General features: G+C 36.5%; 1 protein-coding gene across 44 annotated transcripts in view; it reads right to left on the bottom strand.

Annotated features, from left to right (window-relative positions):
* Positions 1-3291: 3291 nt before the first annotated feature.
* The window catches only part of EYA4 (EYA transcriptional coactivator and phosphatase 4), a 365804-nt gene continuing 346112 nt past the window's right edge, over positions 3292-22983 (bottom strand). For 31 of the 44 annotated variants that reach the window (XM_086317936.1, XM_086317917.1, XM_086317909.1 and 28 more), the window contains 6 exons: positions 17753-17811; positions 17485-17645; positions 14871-14985; positions 12803-12924; positions 10267-10367; positions 3292-6598 (listed from right to left, as the gene is read on the bottom strand). In XM_086317936.1, coding sequence (XP_086174062.1) covers positions 6518-6598; positions 10267-10367; positions 12803-12924; positions 14871-14985; positions 17485-17645; positions 17753-17811 — 639 coding nt within the window. In that variant the 3' untranslated portion in view covers positions 3292-6517. Of the gene's footprint in view, positions 6599-10266; positions 10368-10405; positions 10507-12802; positions 12925-14870; positions 14986-17484; positions 17646-17752; positions 17812-22983 lie in introns of all 44 variants that reach the window. The other 13 variants (XM_086317924.1, XM_086317934.1, XM_086317940.1 and 10 more) reach the window with 2 other exon arrangements.

Genomic DNA, 22983 nt, shown 5'->3' with positions numbered 1-22983 from the left:
TGAAGTCAGTCAGTCGTGTCTGACTCTTAGCGACCCCATGGACTGCAGCCTACCAGGCTCCTCTGTCCATGGGATTTTCCAGGCAAGAGTACTGGAGTGGGATGCCATTGCCTTCTCCTATAAAAGCAGCTACCAGAAGCTTTTCCTTCTTTTGTGTTTCTGATTTTCTGTGAACTGCTCTGCCTCTACCAAACTTCCCAAATTGGAAATGGCAGGCTGGATTTACCTGAGAAGCACCAACAATTACAAAATCTTTATTCTTCTTAGCATGTTAATCTCGTAACCTAATTCAGCAATCCATCAATAACTCTCCAGGATCCTTTTAGATCCCTTATCTCTAAAGAGTGGCCAGAGAAAGTGTTATCAGGAGCAAATCCTGACACATAAATCCTCTGTATATAAAACTTTCACTGAATACCTAACTGATCTCAGGATAAAATAAAAACTTATCAAAACCTCATCATCTGACCCTTGTTTATTTTCCAGTTTCATTTCTTACCATTTCCTATCTTTACTCCATGCTCCAGAAATAAGAATTACTTGCAGTCCTCTGACTTCATCATTCTGCTTTTGTCTCTCTTACCTATCCTCTCATATATATTTTCCACTTTGTCTGGATGCTTCCTATTCCCCTTTCCCTGGCCTTCTCCATTTTGCCCACGGAGTTCCAGCTTGAGAATCATTTTGTCCAGGAATCCTCCCTTTGTGGGATGGTCAGATGAGGGTGCAAGTTGTTGGTCATGTACCAGGTGCTTACCCATCCTCATGCCTTTCACACACTGTTTCACAGTCTCTTCCACTGAACGGAGGGTCAGAGCGTGATGAGTTCATGGTGAGCCCTACCAGCTGTGGTTCTGTGGAGACTGACTTGGTGGCTCTGCTATCTTCTCCAACACACGCTCTCATTCAGTTCAGTGCATTTCCCAGAAGGCTCCAGAGAGAACTAGATTGACATCATCACTGTAGGCACTGGGCACAAAAACCTAAGACTTTATGATGACAAAGTAGAATACAGTGCCCTTTAGCTGCAGAGACAGTGTCCATACAAGCCCCAATCAAAAAGTATTTCATGTGGAAGGAAAATGATTTTCTGGCTTGTATATATCTGGTTTGTCACAGGTTCATTAGCATATTCTGTCTTCGCATTTTTCAAACTCTGCTAATACAATCCTGGAAGGTCCTCTGAATGAGGGTCAGGCATTTAAAGTCAGAGCTTGGAACCATTCATGCTCTGTGCAAGCATCTTTCTCGGTCACAGTTCATCCTCAGGATTGACCTTGGCTGAGTCAGATTTGAGAGGGGTTTGAGAAGTGACCATTGAATGAGACTATATGGGATCACTACCTCCAATAATTGATTAAAAAAAAAAAAAACAACCATGCAGATGTTAAACAACGGCTATCTTTTGCTACCTGAGGGAAATCATGCACTTTCCTTTTTGTTTCTAGGATTCAGAATCATGAACTATAGTTTGCAAATAGATCTGATTTTTATGTAATATTTTGTGGCTTTAAGTAATTTAAATCAACTAAACCTATTGATGTTTCATTTTTTTAAATAAAAGAGTAAAAGGAGAAGAAACAATTATTGATTCACTATGGACTTACTTTTTCCTCATGTATAACTTTTCAGCTCATGTATAACTTTTTTTCCAAATATACCTTTGCTTATGGCCATCCTTGTTCTTTATTTTCATGAATTATCAATATTAGGTCAGTAAACAATCCAGTTAAGTTGTAAAAATTCACATTGGTCCCATTCAAACTTTGTTGTTCAGTTGCTAAGTCATGTCTGACTCTTTGTAACCCCATGGAAAACAGCATGCCAGGCTTCCCTGTCCTTCACTATCTCCTGGAGTTTGGTCAGACTCACGTCCATTGAGTTCACGATGTCATCCAATCATCTCATCCTCTGTTGTCCCCTTCTCCTTCTGTCCTCAGTGTTGCCCAGCATCAGGCTCTTAACTGTGTTTTCTTTTTCTTCTTTAAATCTAGCTCTACCATTGTAAATTTCTTTTAATTTCTGACAATGGTCATATTTTCCTATGGTTTATGCATGCATTCAACAAAGGTTTTTTGAATAACTACTATATGAAAGACACATTCTTAGATACTGGACATATAGCAATGAACAGGACAAAACAAATTCCTACCTTCATAGAATATACATTCTGATGGGTGAATCATCCAATACAAATTTAAATAAAATATATATAAAATATATGTCATGTTGGATAATTGTAAATGTAAGGACTAAGTATTATTTAACAGTAAAGCAGGGACATGACAGAAGTGTTGGATGAGCAGATGCAATTTTAGAGATGAGGACTTACTCAGCAATTTGGAGGTCGATGTTTTTAAAAGTTGTGAATGAAATTGGTCTCAAATTTCCCTTTGGTTTGCATTTGAATAACAGATTTGCAAATAAGTCAATACTATACACAAGATAATAAAAGAGCTGTTATATCTGTTTCAGGGGAAAAATGCTCCTTTATCACTCTCTGAAGATACTTATAATTCATATGCCATATTCATCTAAAGGGAACTTGCTTTAAATATTCTAAATGATATTATTTTAATCACCAATGAAGTGTGATTACATTATGCACTTTAATGTGACCACCTATACAGAGCTTGGGGCTTCCCATGTGGCAGCTAGTGGTAAGGAACCCACCTGCCAATGCAGGTTAGACATAGGAGATGCTGGTTCTATCCCAGGGTCAGGAAGATGCCCTGGAGGAGGGAATGGCAACCCGCTCCAGGATTCTTGCCTGGAGAATCCCATGGCCAGAGGAGCCTAACAGGCTGCAGCCATAGGGTCGCAGAGTCAGACACGACTGAAGCATGAATATGGGGCTTCCCAGATGGCTCAGTGGTAAAGAATCTGCCTGCCAATGTAGGAGATGTGTGTTTGATCCCTGGGTTGGGAAGAGTCCCTGGGGAAGGAAATGGCAACCCACTCCAGTATTCTTGCCTGGAAAATCTCATGGGCAGAGGAGACTGCGGGTTACTGTCCACGCGTCACAAAAAGTCAGGCATGATTTAGCGACTGAGCACACACGCACAACTCTGTGTATGTAAAAAACTGCTCACATCTTTTAGAACATGAGTCTTAATTAGTGGCGTTTTACTGTTTGCATCTTAGCTTGCTTTAACTGCAAACTGAAATTTAGGCATAAACAAGGGAGGGTAAGAACACAGCAAGGAACCTAAATACAAATTTCAGATTATTTAGAGTTGAGCTAAATACACACAACAGAAACTCAACAACATGGAGGGTGAAGAAAATGAAAACATTTCCAAAGGTATTTATTGAGAAAAAGTAAAGATGTACATATTTTTACAAGCTTTTAATATTAATTTACATTTCTTTAAATTATGTAGGCCCCAATAATCTATATTTTACTAATACATAACAGAAACCCTCTTCTTTGTTAGATTTCCATATGCTATCATAGTTGGGAGTCAAAATGCAACTTTGGCTCAAGACGCTTATTTGTTTTTAAAAGAAATACTAAATGCCATATTCACTGAGAATGTAGGCTTGTCATAACAAATGTGCATTAAAAAAAAACCCCAAAACCTTCATACTGCAGCATGCTGTTGACACTATTTTGAATCAGTTCACCAGAGACTAAAGAAAAAACATTTTTAGAGTCTTATATCTACTATTTGTGTGCAAACTGCATGATACTAAAATATTCTTTTTGCCTCTGAATTTGACTTACAAATCTTTGCAGGGCATAGTACCTTAATCTCGTCTATGACATTACTATATCAGGCCACCTGTTTTACTACTTTTCAGGAGCAACACGAGCTGGTTACCTATCTTGGTGATAGCCCAAGTTTGTACATGTAGGAACCAAAAACCCATGTCTGAGACAGAACATTTTTCAAATTGGTTTATAATAAGGCACAATCTTCTAAATGTCAACAGAATGTGGAAACTGCCATAGGGGGTGTTTTTTGTTTGTTGGTTGGTTTATTTTATGTTTTTCAGGTAAGAAAGGAAGAGGATCTTGAGTTCCTAAGTGGGGGAGAGAAACATTCTAGTTTGAGCACGCTCAAAGTCGCAGAACAAACTGTGATGTAGGCTCACTGGCCTGCGGTCAGCCGAGTAGTTGTCCAACAGCCCAGCATTTAGGTTTTAGGCTGGCAGTCTCTTCTGGACATATCATTATCAGAGAAGAGGTTTGTAAGAAACAGCGCTGCTGATGCAGTCCGCAACCTGCAGGGTTAGCAGTGTAAGAAGTCTTGCTTGTTCAATACGAAGAAGTGTGAAAACTTTTGATATAATGCCAAAATTCTATTAAAGAACCTGGCTATATAGTAAAGACAATTTTGATTTGTTCACAGTAATAAACATTTAAGGTTTTAGTGCACAAAATAGAATTATGTATTGATAATCAATGCAGCTCTTAATTTTTTAAACTACCATTTTCAAGCTAAAGGTCAATAGAAATGTAAAATTTATTATTATTATGCATTTGTCCTTAATCTGTCTGCAACAGTACTTGGTTGCAGAGGTAGCCATAAGCTACAGAATTTAAAGATTAAGGTGTATATGTGATGAAACCACAGTGTTAATATCTGCAGAACTTGATTTCGGTCTCTTTTTGCCTGATACAAACATGGCCTTAGCGTACAATAAAGAAATACAGGTTTATAGCTTGAAAAGCAAAATCACACTTCCACAGTGAATGTTGTGATCAATGTACAAAGCACAAATCTATTGGGAGCCACGGAAGCCTCAGATGATGAATTATCAAGGACCAGCTTCTGGTTAGGAGCACAGGTTAGTAGCTGGATGGCAGGTTCCACATTGTGACATTTTAAACACAGAACTGCAGGTGCAGACACCATTAAAACATTCCTAGATGTTGAAGTCTTAAATTTCCACAAGGGAAATCAGGTCACACAAAATGACAGGAGAACCTGTATCGTGTTCCTAACATGGGTTACACACCAAGAAGAAAACAAAACAAAACATGCAAACACAACGATGACAGGCTCTCCTTGCAATGAATGAAATCCATTGTGCAGTAACGGTACAGGCAGAAACTAAGATATACAGGTCTGTAATGGACAGAAACTAGATGGATGTGTTAAGACAGAGAACCAGATACCATTTGACTGTTTAATTTTAGTAATGCTGCCAAGATCCGGCTCATTTGTAAATTTATTTTATGATGATAGGCTAGGAAAATTTTTCATTGATTCTCTTCTCTCCTTAGAAACTGTCTGGGGAATTTGCCTTCCACTACTGATGACATTTCATTTTTGCAATGGCATTGGGAATAAATGCACTTATCTTTATTTTTAGCCCTGTTCACCCAATGTGAATTTTAAGCCATGTTCATGCATAGTCTAAGAAAGTTTGGGTGATATTTGCCTATGATTTTCATCTGAATATCTTCTTCTACACAACTTATACATATGAAAAAGTCAAACTCCAAATTGTATAGGTCATCATGAATATGGCTTTTAGTTTTCTTCAGTAAAACTGTAGAAAGGGTACTCGAGGCTTCAACATACATTTCACTTTCTAAGTAAAGGTCCCACAGTCTTTCCCAAACCTTCTGCTTCTGGCTGGATGCATAAATAGTTGCCTCATACAATTACTGGAATTATTAAGAACCCAAATAAAACACAAGCTTTCCTTTATTATTATTATCATTTTCTTATTGCAACAAGTGCTCAGTTTCTTGCTGAGGCATTATTCAGCTCTGATAGCTTGAATTTTAAATTTGGTCATCTGAAAAATGATCACAAAGGTTTTTGTTTTTCATTATCTACAGAGATTTTAACCAAAGTTACATTGTAACACACAAACGCTGTCTTGTCTTTAAGGCACAACACATCAGTATGAACATTCTGTTTGCCAAACTTAAAAAAACAGATATGATTAGATTCCCCTTTCCCCTCCCAAAGCCCTCCCCGACAAATGAAGGAAAAATTGCATCCACTTTCAAAGTCAGCTGCTAATAAAGTCACAGTAAATTATTTTCATCAATAATTTACACAAATTACAGGTCTAGATAGGATTGTCCTTACACAGTCTGAGTGCATTCCAATTCAGATTTTCTGGGTTAGGTAGGTTACAGTCAGATTCAAACCTCAGGGCTAAGAAGATCTCCCATTTTGAGGAATGTTGTTGAACCTTGTCAGATGGAGGCTGTGTTGGTGCTTTGCCAGGGTGAGTTCTTTGCTAAAGTTGCTAATTCCAGTTAGGACTCCTTCGGTGGGTACCAGCAACCTCCACAGAATTTTTTTTTTTTAAACCATTAAAGTGTTGTAAATATAAGACCATAGAGCTTCCTTTCTGTAGCACTAAAGTTTAATTCCATTCAGCAATCTGAATTCTTCATTCTGGAATTCTCATTCCAAATATGATTTCATCCTTTAAGACAATTTATATGTGTAAAGCCAGAGGCATTGAATCACACATAAAAATTCAGTGTACTTGAAATATAAAAAAAAAAAACAAAAAACAACGGATCTCCAGCTAGAGAACACAGTTACAAATACTCTAATTCCAGTGCTTGATGTAGAGCCAAGAGGTCTGAGTGACTTGATATCCTCCAAAAGGGCATATTGTGCTGTGTGGTTAAGAGAAGGAGGGATGGGAGGGAGAAGGGGGAGGGATGGAGAGAGAGCATAACTATTATCTCAGTGAAGCAGCGGTCCACACAAGGATGGGCAGTTCCCCCAAGTTCAAGGGAGGGAGTTGAAAGGAGGAATGATCATATTTGAAGGCTTGGTAGCATCGATGTGGTACTGTCAAAATACTGGAGAAATAGATCTGAACTGAATTTTAATGATAATAACAGAAAGTAATGAGGCTTCTTAATCAAATTAATATTCATTTTGGAAAATACCATTACTAATATCAGCATCCAGAAATGCAAGCTGAGCTCCTGTGTGGCTGAAGGAGAGCAAATTTTACCTACGTCACTCCTTAATGTCTGTCTCTCAGAAACAAAATGAAAAAACTATAAGCTTCCTAAATCCAAGGCTTATTGTCTATTTGAGAGAAAGAGGGTAAATTCCTTGAAATAACTTGAAACTGGACTGTATACGATAGGAAAAAAATGTGCGGATGATCAAGTTTCTTACTTGTCTGGAGCAAATAATAACTGAAGTCAGCAGAGTTGGCCTGATTCATTTCCTTGGTATAGGACCGAGGGAAAGCACATGCTCAAGGTGGGCGATATCACTTCCCGAAGGGGACAAAAATGAGTTCTTGTGGGGAAAACATTCTTAAATATTACAATGGTTTGTGGTTCTCCAAAGGTATACCAGTATACGGTATATGTGTGGTATTAAAATTACATGAAGGGTTGCAATTAAGAAAAAATGTCTAAAAGTACTTCATCATGGATGATTTAATGAAAAAAAGAAATATTGCACTATAGCAATGAAAAAAACCAAAACTTAATTTACAACTTCGGGCTGATGACATCTTGTAGAATATATATTCATGTGTATAATAGAAATATATGTATTATAAATATAACATGGTAAAGATACTTTATTATAAAAAGTAGTAATTAAAACAATAATCACCATTGTTATACAGTTTTTACTGTCCAATATGGTAGCCATTAGTCCAATGTAGCTACTGAGTGAGACTTGAAATGTGGCAAGTCCAGTTCAAAATATATACTGAACTTCAAAACCTTAGAACTTTTTAAAAATGTAAATATCACACAAATAGCTTTTATACTTATTAGGTATTTAGATAATAATATTTTGAGTATATGGGTATATGAAAGTATATTACCAGAATTAATTCTAGTGGGCTTCCCAGCAGGCGGTAGTGGTAAAGAACCCACAGGAGTAAAGGTAGGAGGTAAAGAACTCCTACCAATGCAGGAGACATAAGAGACATGGGTTCGATTCCTGGGTTGGGAAGATCCACTGGAGGAGGGCATGAGAACTCACTCCAGTGTTCTCGCCTAGACAGAGGAGCCTGGTGGGGTACAATCCACAGGGTCACACAGAGTCAGACACAACTGAAGCGATTTAGCAGCAGCAGCAGAATTAATTCTACCTGTCTTTTTTTTAACTTTTTTTAAAATGCAGCTCCCACAAAATTTAAAATGACAAATATGGGTCATACCACGTTTCTATAGGGGAGTTCAGTTGTAAACTTTGAAATTCTTCTTAAATTTACAAAAAAAACCCCAAAAAACCCTATACTTTCGGGTCAAATTAAAGCATGAAATTCATCTAGAAGTAATTTTTTAAAAAAAATTCAGCTCAGATCTATTTGTAGTAACAAAATAGTACTTTATATTTTTGCACATGCGATTACAGCTACATCCCAAGAAAAGCATGCATTCTGGATACTAGAGAAACCAGCCACCTGTGTTTTAAAACAGAATTATAAGCCTTCACCATCACCAAAACTGTACCGACATACACAACCATTTGGAAATAGCATTCTAAAGGTTCTTATCCATTGGAGTCATGCCTTTCCCCCCTGAAGTTGTAGGTTTAAAGCTGAAGGTGTAACAACTGGTATACCAAGTCTAGTTTTCATGCTATGTATAAGTGGGGTACACTTTATAAGTTTTAATTTTCAAAGGCATAAGCTATTTTGGAAAAGTGAATTTTATCAGCCCTGACCTAGATATGTGTGAATTTCATATAGGTTAAAAGATATGTAAAATGCTTGCCATGGTGGCTGCATTGGCTGTTCTTTGTTAGGTGTAATTACGGTGTTAATACGAAAAATTAAAACAACAGGGACTCAGGGCACTGACAAAGTCCAGAAGATATTTCAACTGTGTGTGACCCAAAGTATTTCAGCGGTCATCAGCTGGGAAATTGTATTTCTTGAGGCTGCATCCCTGACCTCATACAGAACGTCCTTGGGGCCAGTGTGCTGTCTTGGGTCATTGACACTGCTAATTAGGACCGAGGAGGGGAGGGACTCTGTGGGAGGCTGAGACTAAAGCAACTCTCTTAATGTTATGGGAAATCATGGAGTATTTCAAGTATGGTTTCCGAGTGTCACCAAACCTTCAAAAGTGGAAGTTCTTTCTTTTTTCTTCATTTTGCTTGATTTGAATTGATTACAATCATAAATCATTTCTTTTAACTTTCTAATATCACTATAAACTTTTCTAGGACACTGTTAATATTAGGTTTTCGGGGGAGGGGCGAGGGTGAGGGTGGCGGGGAGAGAAATCAGATAAACACTTAAGCACATGCAAGTGTTTAGTTAAGGTTTTTTAAGATGATGCTATGAAATCTCTTCAGGAGAATAAGGACAATATTTTTTCCTATGGAAAACAATATATGCTGATATGTCATTGTTTAACAATACTTATGCATTACTTTTCTCTGTTTTGTAAATTACATCACTTTAATCCTCTCTAGATGACATTTCGCCATCAAGAAGTGAAGAAAGCAGTAGATCTCAATGTTGTGTTAACTTACAGTCTGGTATCTGGGGCCAAGCCAATGATATCATTCCCCTCTTGATGCTGGACCAACCATTTAAGGTTTTTTAACTTCCTTGATTTCTCTAGAAATGTGGGCCAGATGAAAAGGCTGATTTAAATACCTAGGGTCTATGAGATCTTCTGAATATATTCAAAGCCAGCTGCTTGGCTTCATGAAAGTACCAAGGATTTACCAGAAAGGTAACACTCTTTTAGAAGATGTCTATGAAAGGTACATTGCCTTTAAGTCTCTACAGTAAGTTGGCACCAAACAATTTGAATACTATATCTCATTCCAGTAGCATTTATTAGATTCTCTGGCAACAGTTTTTTCTTCAGCTATTAAAGCTATCATCAACATTTATCATCATGAGGCACAATTGATACTCGGCACTCACAGCACCAAATGGCACAGAGGCTGGATGGGAAAAGGGTAAGAACTGAGCCACTCACATGGTTTTCTATGGAGCTCATTAAGCATCTTTAAACTTGTTGAATTTCATGTGTTCAAAATGGTTATTTTTGCCCCATCTTTCTTATATCTGTGTGTATTACACACACACACACACACACAAGCATACACACAGATAAATATAACTAAATGTTTCTATATTTCCTGTGAAGTTTCAGGCAAAAAAAATGCTAGACTCCAAATGGTTTATTTGAATGTAAGTATTGACCTTCTCATGCTCTTACTGCTTTGCATCTATAAATTTAAATCATTTGTCAAGCTGCCATTGGGCCAAACTACAGGAATGCAAACAAAAAAGCTTGCATTTAGAAGTATCACACCAACATTGTTTGAAACAGGTTACCTTTTTTGCTGCCTGTTCTTCTTCTACACCATCCCCAATTACAACATATACTACTTTTCTGCCAAACCTTTGCATTATTCGTTCAAAGCAACTTTCTTTTCCTGGAAGATAAACAAGATAAAGTTCAGAGTGAAGTTACCTGGTTAGCGGCATGCTCCTCATCTCGGCCATCTCCAATCACAACATAAGTTATGTTAGTGCCAAATCTGGACACTATACGCTCAAAACAGCTTTCCTTGCCTGAAAAACAATGCACTGCTTATTCTTCCAGCCATTGGAATCATTAACTTAACGATTCATAAAGTGTTAAGTTATTTTCTCTCGATAATACATCACTTAAACTAGCTTGCAAACTCTGGGTTATGAAATCAACAAACATGGTTGAATATTCTAAATTTTTACTTGAGACTGATTATTAAACAAATGTATTCCAAGCTCCAAAAAATGTCAGAAAGGTTAAGCATCTGACCCAAAGAAACATGTTTGTATCTTTCGTTTTACCTGAAGAATACAGGAACAACTTTACCAGCAACTATTCGTTTTTACATTTATTTGTATAACTATATATCAATTTTATCTAGTTTGTCTTCAGTAGTATAGACAAATCAGCTAAAAACATTACTGTGAAATATTGAAGGTTCACCTAGAATGAAAGAGGAAATACTAAGATATGGGTTTACCGTGATAAAACAACTCCTTTCTTCAAGTGGCTGGAAACTAGTTTGCTCAGATTAATTGCACTAAGGCTGCTGTCTGGGCCACAGTACTGGTGACTCTAGCATCCTCTGACTGCACTATGGGAATTACATCACGAATTTCTACATGTTCTTTGTTTTTAAAACACTAGCCTTATGCTCTGAATTTCTTTCTCAGTATGTTCATGCAGTCATGGCTACCTCTGCATTTTTTTTTTTTCTTACTCTGATACTTCAGAAGTCCAAAAAATACTGACTTAAAGGGAAAAATAAAAATTTTTTTTTTCAGATTAAATATAAGGAACAACTTAGTCTTATTTAATAAGAAAGACTGTTGACCTTGCTAGAGGAGATGTTTACATCTGTGTAAAACTAATTTATCAAAAAGCAAAATCAGGTTCCATGTAGTAATCCTGCTAGCATAAATATACACATTTATATAAAAATGAGTGGTGTATGATTTCAATACCCTTAGACCATGAAATTTTTGCAAGTTGTTTTATGTCCTTGGATATGTTCCAGTGTCTCCGAGTTTATAGTCTATGGGAACTTGAATAGAATTTGTATCCTACTGTTGTATGAAAAATTGTATAAATCTTAATTATGTTGAATTGGCTCATGGTACTTTTCAGGTCTACTATATCCTTCTACTTATCTGTATATTCACGCTATCAATTTTTGAGAGTTCTATATTAAAACTCCAACTACAAAATCTTAATTCATCTATTTAAAAAAGCTATAATATATAGTGGAACTATTAATATATGTAACTTTGTTTTGTATTTTCCAAGTCTCCTGTAAATGTTTTCATAATTTAAAAAATAAAAAGGAGAAAAAATGATTGGATTAAAATAAATGTTAAAAAACAAACAAACAACAAAAAAATGAATGGGATTGGTATCAGGGCTCTGAATTGCAATGCTCAGGAGAACCAGGAATTTATGCAAGCTTGGCCCTCTTTAACTATACTCCCCAAACAGCTGCAGCTGGGGGCTCTTCCTGCCTGTGCCAATATCAGAACTGTGCAAGGCCCAGGGAGGTTATTTTTGGTCGGGGATTTTAGGATTCTGAACTCTTGTCAAGCTGCCAAAGCCCAAGTTTGTTGACCTTCAAGGCACATTATACAACCCATCTATTTCCCCAGGCATTTCCTTGACAGACAACAGAATACATGAGTTGTTTTCTTTTAACTCTTTCAAGATGGCAGAAGTTGATGAGGTTTTGTTTCTGTAAGTCTATTAGAAGTCTCAGTGCCTGTGAAAGGCACTTAAAGATGGCTCCATAGATAGCTGTGATCTAAATAAACAAGGTGGTAGTTCTTTGATTGCTACTGAATGTTTTGAGAAATGTGTATTTTCAGCCATTCACATGCTACAAATGTTCCAAATGTGTTTTCTGATTCATGAAACTTTTTTTCTCTTGAATTAAGGATACTAGTTTAATTCATCTGATACTCCCATATAATGCTAAAATGGTATTTTTATCTTAGATCTAGATTACTGCATATGCAAGGATATAATACCACATATCATATTTATTAAAATATTAAACTCTATGGCTAAAGATACTATATATTATTTAAATAACGTGTGCCATAATGAATACAAATAAATGTCTATTTAAAGAGTCAGACACAGAGTTCAAAATTCATAGGCAACAGCTTTCAGAAAATTTACACATGCTTAAACAGTTGCAGAGAATTTTGTTATTTGAGCTCTACCAAATTTGTTTGATATTCTAATAGCAAAATGAAAGAAAGAGGGAATCATGCGAAGACACACATTAAGAAAATCCCCCACAGATCTGAACATACTTCACACAGTTAGAAATAATTCTCTTACCTATTTTAGTAGCACTGTAAATATTCTCAATGGGAAAAGCACCTCCTAAACTATAGAGTAGAACCTTCGCGAGCGCTGGGATCAGCTGGGTTGTTGTTACCAAGACATTTACGCAGTTACTCCTAAGATGGGGAGGAAATTGGCATATTTGTTTTCTAAAGTAACATCTACCAGTGCACATTTTAAATTATGCAATCTTTCAATTCCATAATAAACACCCCCTGATAACCCAACCTTTCAATGTTCGATGGTTGTTCACGGTGCCTATCACCTACTAGGCACAATGCCAGATGCTGGGAATAAACCCCAAAATGCAGTGAAGGAGCATTTGCTCTGATACATGATTCAGCAACGACTGGTATAAACATCTGCTTTCCTGATATATTTTGTGAAATTTACCAATAAGGTGAGGATGTGGATAATGTGACAAATTTCATGACAAATTTCAAAACCCTCATTGTATAATGACTTCTTTTCCCCCTTCCTTTCCTTGTTATTCATGTATTTATTTACTTACATACATTTATGTTTCATATGCATACATTTATTTATTTATATCATATACCCATGTGTTTAAAAATAATTTATATATACTCTGGGTAACACAGAGATAATCTAAACAATACTGTAATAACGTTTGTTTTTAATTATCTAGGAGACTTCTTTAAAAATAATGAAAGGACCTTCTATTGCATTTTACACAGGATTTCAGGCTGCAGTCCTCACATCCCAGCCTCCTTGACCTTTGGGTCTCCAGGTCACCATCACAGAGATCACAAGGCAGCAAATCCCATCTTAAAACAGCTTTAATTATTAGACGATTCTTCCTCCATGGAGCCAGAAGCTCCCTGCCTAGGATTCCTACTCATTGGGACCAACTCTCTCCTTCATAGATGGAGAGAGAAATGTAACTTGTTTCCAGCTCAACATCTCAAGCAGTTGACATCGGTAACCTTGTCCCACTCATGACTCTTCCTCAGACTAAACTCCTTGGTTTCTCCCTCTGACTGTTCCTCTTATGTAGTTTCCACAGCCTAAACACTTCTGGCCACTTTGTTGGACACAAGGTGCTTCAAATATGTCACAGTCCCTGTTGGAATGAGGTGCACAGAACTGCAATGTTCTCTGTCCTGCGTCCTTAACCTGACCCAGGAAATCTACTGCCCCCTCCCTTACCATGTAGCCTCTCTGCTCTTAGTGCAGTGGCTCGTCATAACACACGGCTCAAAGTCTCGAACAGGGTTGGGGGCACATCTGTCTACTTCTGCGTTCTGAATGCTAGACTCTCCTTTACCTTTGTTAAGGTTTCTCTGAATCTTGATTCAACCAGTCCAAATATTAGCTCTTCTCTGAATTTTGTTTTGCTAAGCACACTTGCTAAGCATAATTCTATTTATTCCTCCACACATTTGCTAAGCATAATTTTATTTATTCCTCCAACTCAGAAATAAAACTAAGGAATAGGATAGAACAAAGATTCTTCCCCACCCTATTTGGCTATCATGTTCCAGATTTATATTATTTTATTCATTAGTATTTATGGCACATGGTATGCAACTCATTATGTCTACTCAATTCTATTATCTACACTAACAAAAGTCAGCATTTCACTGTTCTGTTCAAACAACACAAAGGTTACAAGTTATTTAGGAGTTTCTGTTGCTTTTTGGATGTCATGAATTATAATGTTTGAATTATGTACATTATCTATAATGGCCTAAAAGACTTAAAAACATGCACAGATTATAAAAACAATGTATATTTTTGCCACCATCTTCTGTATTTTGCCACCAACAGAGTGCTTTTTAAAAAAAATTTGGAAGTCAAATGACATTCCCATGGGATTTATCAAGAGTTATGAGGAGAAATGGATAAAAAGCAGCAACCTCCATTCTCTATACCCCATCCCACCACACACACACACACACACACACACACATACACAGAAGTGTTAGGTCCCTTCAACCTCCAAAACAAGACTGGGAATTAAAATATTTTGATACATGCTAGACTACTAGAAGGACATCTTCAATACAATTAATACAGAAACTGCAACAATGTGGCTTACCTCATACTAATAATTGATAAAGATTTAAGTGCATTTGTTAGCCAGGAGTCTGTCAGACCTTCAATCTCAGCCCTCAGTTGCAGCCATGCATCTCTCTTGGCGGGGCCAAGAAGTCCTGCAACATGGAAAAGCAGGGCAGAGTCAAGAGATCAATGTTTTTCAGGGATGCCTCGCTTGGTCTCCCTTCTGTCTATTATGGATAATTTTTATTCCCACCTATATCAAAAATAGAGACTTAAATCAACCCTGATCTTTCATGTCAGAATTGATTATTCATTCATTCATTCCACAAACATTTACTGAACAACTTCTACATGTAACAGTCTGGGTTAAAAACTAGGGATATAATAGTGAAGGGCGGGTCACAGTCTCTGCCTTCACTGATCCTAGAATCTGGCACGGACGACGTCAGTCACCGGAGGGCCTCTGACAACTCCCCTGCTCGGGTCCCACGCCAGTAGACTGACAGAATTGGTCTAGCGGGGGAAGTAAGGGTCTACCAGCCTCGGGATATGAATCCCAAATACTGTGAGTGTCAGAAAATGTTTACTTTCTTAAAAATCACAGCTATTACCGCTTTGAAATAATAATTACATTACCACATGTAGCTTTAGAATTTTTTAGAATTTGTTTCTAATATTAATGTTGAAGCTATTAGAAATACTTTGCTTTGTAAAAAGGAGTTGAGAATTTGAAAATCCTAAAGCCTGTGACAGAGCTACAGATGATGGCTGAACGTTACAATGGTATTAGGACAAGAAAAGAAGTAGTTAAACTAATTTTACAGAGAAAGCTTTTGCTTTCATGATAAAACAAGAACATGTAAATTGACTAAAAAATAGAGTTTCTTATTTAAATCCTATTTCAGAATACTGAGTACATATATATAGGTGGATATTTTTAAAGTCAAGATTTCTAGTTTCTATCAAATCTCATTTGTCTTTATTTCAATAAAGATATGCTAACATATCACAGAATGGACTCATATCTCATTGTTTAAACTTCTTCAGCTATAAGATTATTTACTAGCAAGCTTGTTAATTTTTATATAATTTTAATAATAATAAAGATTGAGGGCAGGAGGAGAAGGGGACGACAGAGGATGAGATGGTTGGATGGCATCATCGACTCAATGGATTTGGGTAAACTCAATGAGTTTGGGTAAACTCCGGGAGTTGGTGATGGACAGGGAGGCCTGGTGTGCTGCGGCTCATGGGGTCGCAAAGAGTTGGACACGACTGAGTGACTGAACTGAATAATACCCTTTAAGAGGGAAATAATAGCATGTTTTAATGAGAAAAGTTAATTCAGATTTCCCAAAGGGATATTTATTTTAAAGTTGACCTTATTACCCTCAATTGCTTTTAAACAGAATATCTATTTATTTGGTTTTGCAAAAAATGTCTTATATAGAATGTTAGAGTGAATTAGGAAACATGCATTTCTGAGTTGTCTGCCTAAACCGCTGGGCAAGTCAGTAGACTGCAGGAGCCTGGTTCTCACTTGGAAATGAAGAACATCCATACCTAAGCTTCACTTTGATTTTAACATTTTATTATTATTCATGGTTTTCCATGTTTTTGTTCTCCTGTAGTTACAGAATATCTACTGAACATCTTATGTGCTTCAAGCTAGCTAGGCACCGATGCAAGGCCAACAGACACACAGCCCACCCTCATGATGTGTGTGGTGTGATATACACTAGAGATGAAAATTTTATTTATTATATTGTATTCTATGACATATATGTGAACATACACATGTAGAGCATTCACAAATATATTTAACTGTCTTCTTCAATTTTAGATTCTGGTTTATACTCCTCAATCATCTCTCTTTTTGTTTAAAAAGTGAAACAAACAAAAAGCCCTAAGAGAAGAACCTTAAATGACCTCATAACTAATCCCTAGGATTTGCCCCCCCTAGGATTTTGGTCACCTAAAACTGATCCTAATAATAGAGATCATTAAAGTTTATTATACCAAGAAGCACATCCAGGATCTTAGTTTTGATATCAGGTTTTGATATTACCTGTAATTTATGAATGAGTATAAAATGGTTTAGTTACTACCCATAGAACATTTGAACTCTTAAAAACTATGATATACATGGCAAAGATATATTGACAGATAATATGCCATTTTTGAAAGGATAAGTTTAGTCGATGTCTTTGGAACAACATAAAGCGCTGCTTGTGTTTATTTCTGATAGGATTCCAGAAAGGTAATGCCTGCTAACAACTCTGCTTCAATGACTGGGGCTCTTGTCTTTAGATAGGTCTTCTTTCCATGGCCTCCATCAGGTCCTCTGTCTGGTTGTCACTGGGAGAGTCCCAGCTGAAGAAGGGTCAAACAAATGTCCTGCTATTATGTCTTGACCAAACATCTGGGCACAAAGAATTCCCAAGTCATCTGACAGTGCTGTACACTTCACTGTGCAGTCAGACTTTTTCCCACCAACTCCAAGAAACTAAAAATTCTGGCTTACTCTCATCCATCATGAGTCCTTGGTAATTTATTTTACAGAAGGATCATCCTTAATACGAAACTTGAAACTGTAGTTCAAATTGTACCTCTATCTGCAGACCTTTTTAAATGTTAAAAGCCACACATACCTCCCACGTTGTTCTTGTAGGTGTTGTATAATTCTTTCACTCTTCTGTAACGAAAAGCCAACTTCCTCATCCAGTCAACCCCTCCTCTTACACCTGTTGGCAAACAAAGGTTTGCACTACTTGCAGCTGCATGGAAGCCATCAGTTGCAAAACTGTAGGTACTGCAACACCCAAAATACATTAAAAAGAAATAAAAGAAATAATTACATGTGCAAAACTTCACAGCTGAATTTCTGTAGGAAAGAGCAGACTGAAAGGCGTGGCTTACCTTAAGTCCTGCCCATTGTCATCAGAGGAAACATCATCTATGTGAACTTGATCACACTCCTGTTAAAAACATTGGAAGAGTTGTTTTTCAAAGGATGCTAGTCACCATGTTTGAAGCTTTTTCCATCTTTCCACTTGATCAGGCTATGGCCAGAAGAGGGCAGTATTTGCCCACCCTTCCCACCCTCTCATGCTGGGAAATGGCACTATTTCCAATCTATAAGATCTAAACCCAGAGGAGGGCCTTAAAGCCTGAAGTCACAGGGCACACGGGTTTCTTTAGAACAAACAAAAAATTAATTTTAACCTTAAAATGACTGATAAGGAATTTTCTTTTGAATCTTTACAATCACCATTATGTTACGTTAGTCGCTCAGTCATGTCCGACTCTTTGCTACCCCAAAAATAATATTGGTGATCACTTCCAGTCATTTCTGTTATGCACACATAAATATGAAGGCAAAGCTAATCTGAAGGTACTCAAAACTTATTTGGGCTGGACACCCCAATGGTGTTCCCTGGTAGCTCAGTCAGTAAAGAATCTGCTTGCAGTGCGGGAGACCCGGGTTTGATCCCTGGATCTGGAAGATCCACTGGAGAAGGAAATAGCAAACCACTCCAGTATCCTTGCCTGGAAAATCCCATGAACAGAGGAGCCTGGTGGGCTGCTGTCCATGGGATTGAAAAGAGTCAGATACAACCGAGTGACTAATACTAACCCCAGTGGTTACTATTAAGTATTATTTGTTGAGCAGCAACAGAGGGGCTTGATGATTATGGTGCTCTGTGAGATTTCTATGACTTCCTGCTTTTTTGCAGGGTGAGTGATACCACGAAAGAACCATGGTGATGTTATTTTAAAAGTCCTGGTCTTTCAATACAGCAAAAAGCTAACAACCATAGAAGCTGGTGGGTTTTTTTTTTCTTTTTCTTTTTATAGCTTGTTTTTAAATCTTTAAGCTGAAAAGAATACTGCAAGTAAAAGGGAAATAATGAAGATTTACCACCTTCAGTGTGCTACAAATTCAGAGGAAAACAGACTTTAGGTATGTACATCCACATAATTGACCTTAGTTATAGCATACTCAAATGGCAACTTTTTGGAAAAAGAATTCAATTCTTCTTTGCTGTTCTAAGACTCTTTTTCTATCTTCAAATAATCTGCAAAGCTCCAGTGAAGTAGTACATGATATGAAGGTGAAATCTGGCTAAGGCATTTCAACACTGGGAATTTATTAATACTTCAGGGTGGCTCAGATGGTAAAGAGTCTGCCTGCAGTGCCAGAGACCTGGGTTCGATCCTGGGTTGGGAAGATCCTCTGGAGAAGGAAACAGCAACCCACTCCACTATTCTTGCCTGGAAAATCCCACGGACAGAGGAGGCTGGAAGGCTACAGTCCATGGGGTCGTAAAGAGTCAGACATGACTGAGTGACTTCACTTTCACTTTTCACTTTCAGAATAAGTATGGTTTAGTCTTTCAGACCTCATTTTTTTCTCATCAAATTATTCCAGTCAAACTCACAGAAACTGACTATATATATTAAGTGTTTATCTTTCAAAATCAACTCTAAAAAATCATTACATTTGAAGATAAGATGCCATACTGAAGACTTTTCAGCTACTATTTATAATTATTATAGGACTTGGAAGTATCCGACAGTGAAACATTTAATATCTCATCTCCAGCTTTCTACACTTGAGTATATTAGATCCTGCTGCGGTGTGAGGATAAATTAGCTGGCTCAGGCTTCTTTTAAAATATGAAACTTAGTGAGTACCTCAATCAATACAATTTTAGTAGATAATTTGAAAATCCAGGTAAATTAATCTTAAAGATTCACATGAGGAACATAAATTATGGGTTTAACTTTTGAATAAATACATTCACAGATAAGGGAGGGCCTTAAAAGTTAATCTGACTGGAAGCTCCCTGAGGGGGCTGTTTGGGTCACCTGGATAAAACCACATTTAAAGCACAATCTGGCACAAAGCAATCACTCAACAATTCTTTGTTGACTAAATAGCAGAAGTCTAGACAAATGTAATTCAAGACAGAATTACCACAATCATTTAAATGTTCTGACATAAGTTATGGTGATATAAAATATTCTAGATGGTAAGGGCTGTAAGAAGACGTATTAAGAGTGAAGGAAAGGGCAAAAGAACAGAGTGTGGGCTGAGGCTGCAGGACAGGCATTTTAAAAAGGTTCTTTCCCATTCTGACTGAGTAGTTGTTGAAAGGGGCACAGGTCAAACTTTAACCCAAGAAAGCATTAGGTTTCCAGAAAATTCTCAGGGAAAAGTGTTACACCAACCATAATAGCTGTTAGACTGAGCTCTAAAGGAAAGGGTGAGATGTAACCAGAAAGCATGAAAGTTGGAAATAAAAGTTCTTCCAGAATACTGAGGTAGCAAAGCAGTTCTAGATGACAAGAATTATTTCTTGAGTTGGTGACATTCCTGTTAAGTATGAGGCCCAAATTAAACCACCACTGAAATGGAATCATGCAAAGCTGCTCATTCCACCGAGGTTCTGAAATCTTTCATCATGTAAACAATTTCCACAATTTTACCATAAGCTAATTATATTAAAAATCAGGGTTCTTATGAATTACATTGGCAATTGTAAGTCATTTCTTTATCTAATACTCTCTCATCTAATTTTTAGAGAAATTCCTCTGACATTTCAAGTATTAACTCACATGATTAATTTGTACATTTTGCCCTCAAATTTATTTTTTACTCTTGAGGACATCAGTATATCAAACTTATTGGACCGTGCGTTCCATATTTGAAGTTATGTTTGAGGTTTTTCCAAATGGAACTTTTCTTTAAATTTATGCCTAGTTAACTATGCTTGTTGACTCTGGACCTGTGCCTGAGGATTACAGTCCAGTGAAAGAAACCTGAACTTCAATCACTTACATTTTTAGAAAAATCTAAATAATTGTTCTTCAATTAGCATTCACTTAGAGGAACTTTACAAGAATTATTTTGACTAAAACCTAAAATACTAAAAAGAGTTTCATGCTTCGGCTTTAACAAACTTTAGTGTAAGAATGCAAGCATCTGGAATAATTCTGGCACTGATCTTAAATTCTTTAATTTCAGAAGGTCTTAGAAGGTGACCGCAAAGTTGTCACTGATCTTTATCAGTTATAATCCATAGCAGTCTTCTCTCACTTTTGTGAGCCAAACTCCTTGGTGCCTTCTCTTCTGGAAGTTATTTTAACTGAAATAACATATTATTTAAATGGAGAGCATCCACTTCTTAGGGGCAGCAGAGTGAGCATCTGCCTTCTCTACAGTTGGAAAGGATGTAGTGAAGTTTCTATTAAGAGGATTTAAATGTGCATCTTTCAAGGAATTATGTGAGAGCAGCTGTTACTACACATGTTGCAGTTTCTATTGAAGGGTTTGTCTCACATAGATTTTTAGGTTAAAAAAAGGAATCCCCAGAGATTAAATGCACAAGGGGGAAAAAACATAATAAGCAAAACATGGAGTTATTCTCTTAAGGAATTCTCTTTAAGTCTCTTTAACATACTCTATGTCAGTAGAAGCATATATAGAGTAATACCAGTCATGAAGCGCATGCCAAGGTTTGCTTGTAAGAGGTTTACTGAAATAAAAACCTGGGAGAAAGTAAAGTTTTAAAATCAGATGCAGAAGGATAGTGGGTATGTATGTAACTGGACTGAATGATTTTGAAAGCTATAGATTTGTTAGTTTTAGTATTTGTTTATCTCACTTAAGTTAGTATAAGCCTTTGAGTTTGCTTGGGCCACTTGGATGTGTGTGCACGTGTGTGTTTCTTGTCTGAGAACTCAATCAATTTATATGCAGAGACAAAATCATTTCTTTGATTCAGTAAGTTATTGTTGGATATTAAGTTTTAGTGGTTGAGTTGAATGGAATTTTTATCACATTCTAAAGCACAACTTAAAAGCTATAATCAGAGAAGAGAAAGTCAATACCAATATTTTCTCATTTACTATTTCTACCAGAGATCCTGCTGGGTATTTTAAAGATATAGTTTATACAGTATCTAATCCAAAATAAAAATTCTTAAAGCACGAGAGCCAACCATATGTTTCTGATATGCCAATATTCATGTCAAAATTGCTAAAGGTATATTTAAATTCATCGTACACTACTTTCAAATTCTCACTTTAGTGTTCTATTAGAAGTTGGGTGGTAAATTTATTCCATCTGGCTTCAAAAGTACCACTAAGAAACCTAAAGGGTCATTTATTCCATTTATGTCTAGTAAAAAATAATAATTGAAATGAAATAAACTTATAAACTTGGGTAAAATCACATTAAATTTCTTTTGTGTGTGTGTGTTTCACAGATTTGAGAGGAATGGTAATTTTAAGAATTCTTTTTCAGAATGAGACTCATCCATTTTACCCAACAGAAAAACCAGTAAGTTATATGTTATCACCATACATGTATAAAAAATTCAAGTTCCTAAAAGGTTAAAGTGTGTTTTCTCTTATCTTGTATATAAAGAATCATTCTGTACACTAGACAGAAATAAGTAGCAAGGTTAATTTATATCAGGTTTCAGAGAGGTGATTATTATTTCTTATTATCTAAAACTGGAAGACTTGCCCAAGAATGCTGATCTTTCATACTGTCTATTAAAGAAAACAATAAAACCTCTCTAAACAGAATTTAAAATTTTATTATCCAGTAAAAACAGTGACTCAATGAAGAAAGAATAAGAAAGAAAATGCTATTACACATATTTCCAGCCCATACTTTTATGGGATATGCTGAACCACATATCTTTTATTTGAGATGCCTTAAAACTGGGTTTAAGACCTTGTCAATTAAAAAAAAAAAAACTTATTTAACACACTGACTAACTTGGCCTCTCAGCTGTCTGTTAATTTCAGTGTGGTATGGGAGCCGAATATGTGTTTTGGAGCCTGGTAGATTCCAAAGTTTCAAATTCCAATTCTACCACTTAGCAGGTAAACTTAGATGTGATTTTTATGCTGATGGACCTTACAGTATCTTCTCTACAAAAATTATATGATAATGTATTTATTACAAAAGGTTGGTAACTAATTAGTGACAATGTCAAACACAAGGTGCAGATTCAGTAATAATGATTCCCATCTTCATTCACACTGTGATCGTAAGTAAACACTTTAATTTCATCGTGAAACCAGGAGATAAAAAAATTGAATGGATTTGAATGGATCATTTTAAAAAGAGA

Source organism: Bos grunniens, chromosome 9, assembly GCF_055505025.1.
Source record: "Bos grunniens cultivar Pamir isolate PY7600 chromosome 9, Bosgru_T2T1.0, whole genome shotgun sequence".
NCBI classification, from domain to species: domain Eukaryota; kingdom Metazoa; phylum Chordata; class Mammalia; order Artiodactyla; family Bovidae; genus Bos; species Bos grunniens.
The sequence above is the reverse complement of the archived record's forward strand: the minus strand, read 5'-3'. Positions and strand labels throughout refer to the sequence as shown.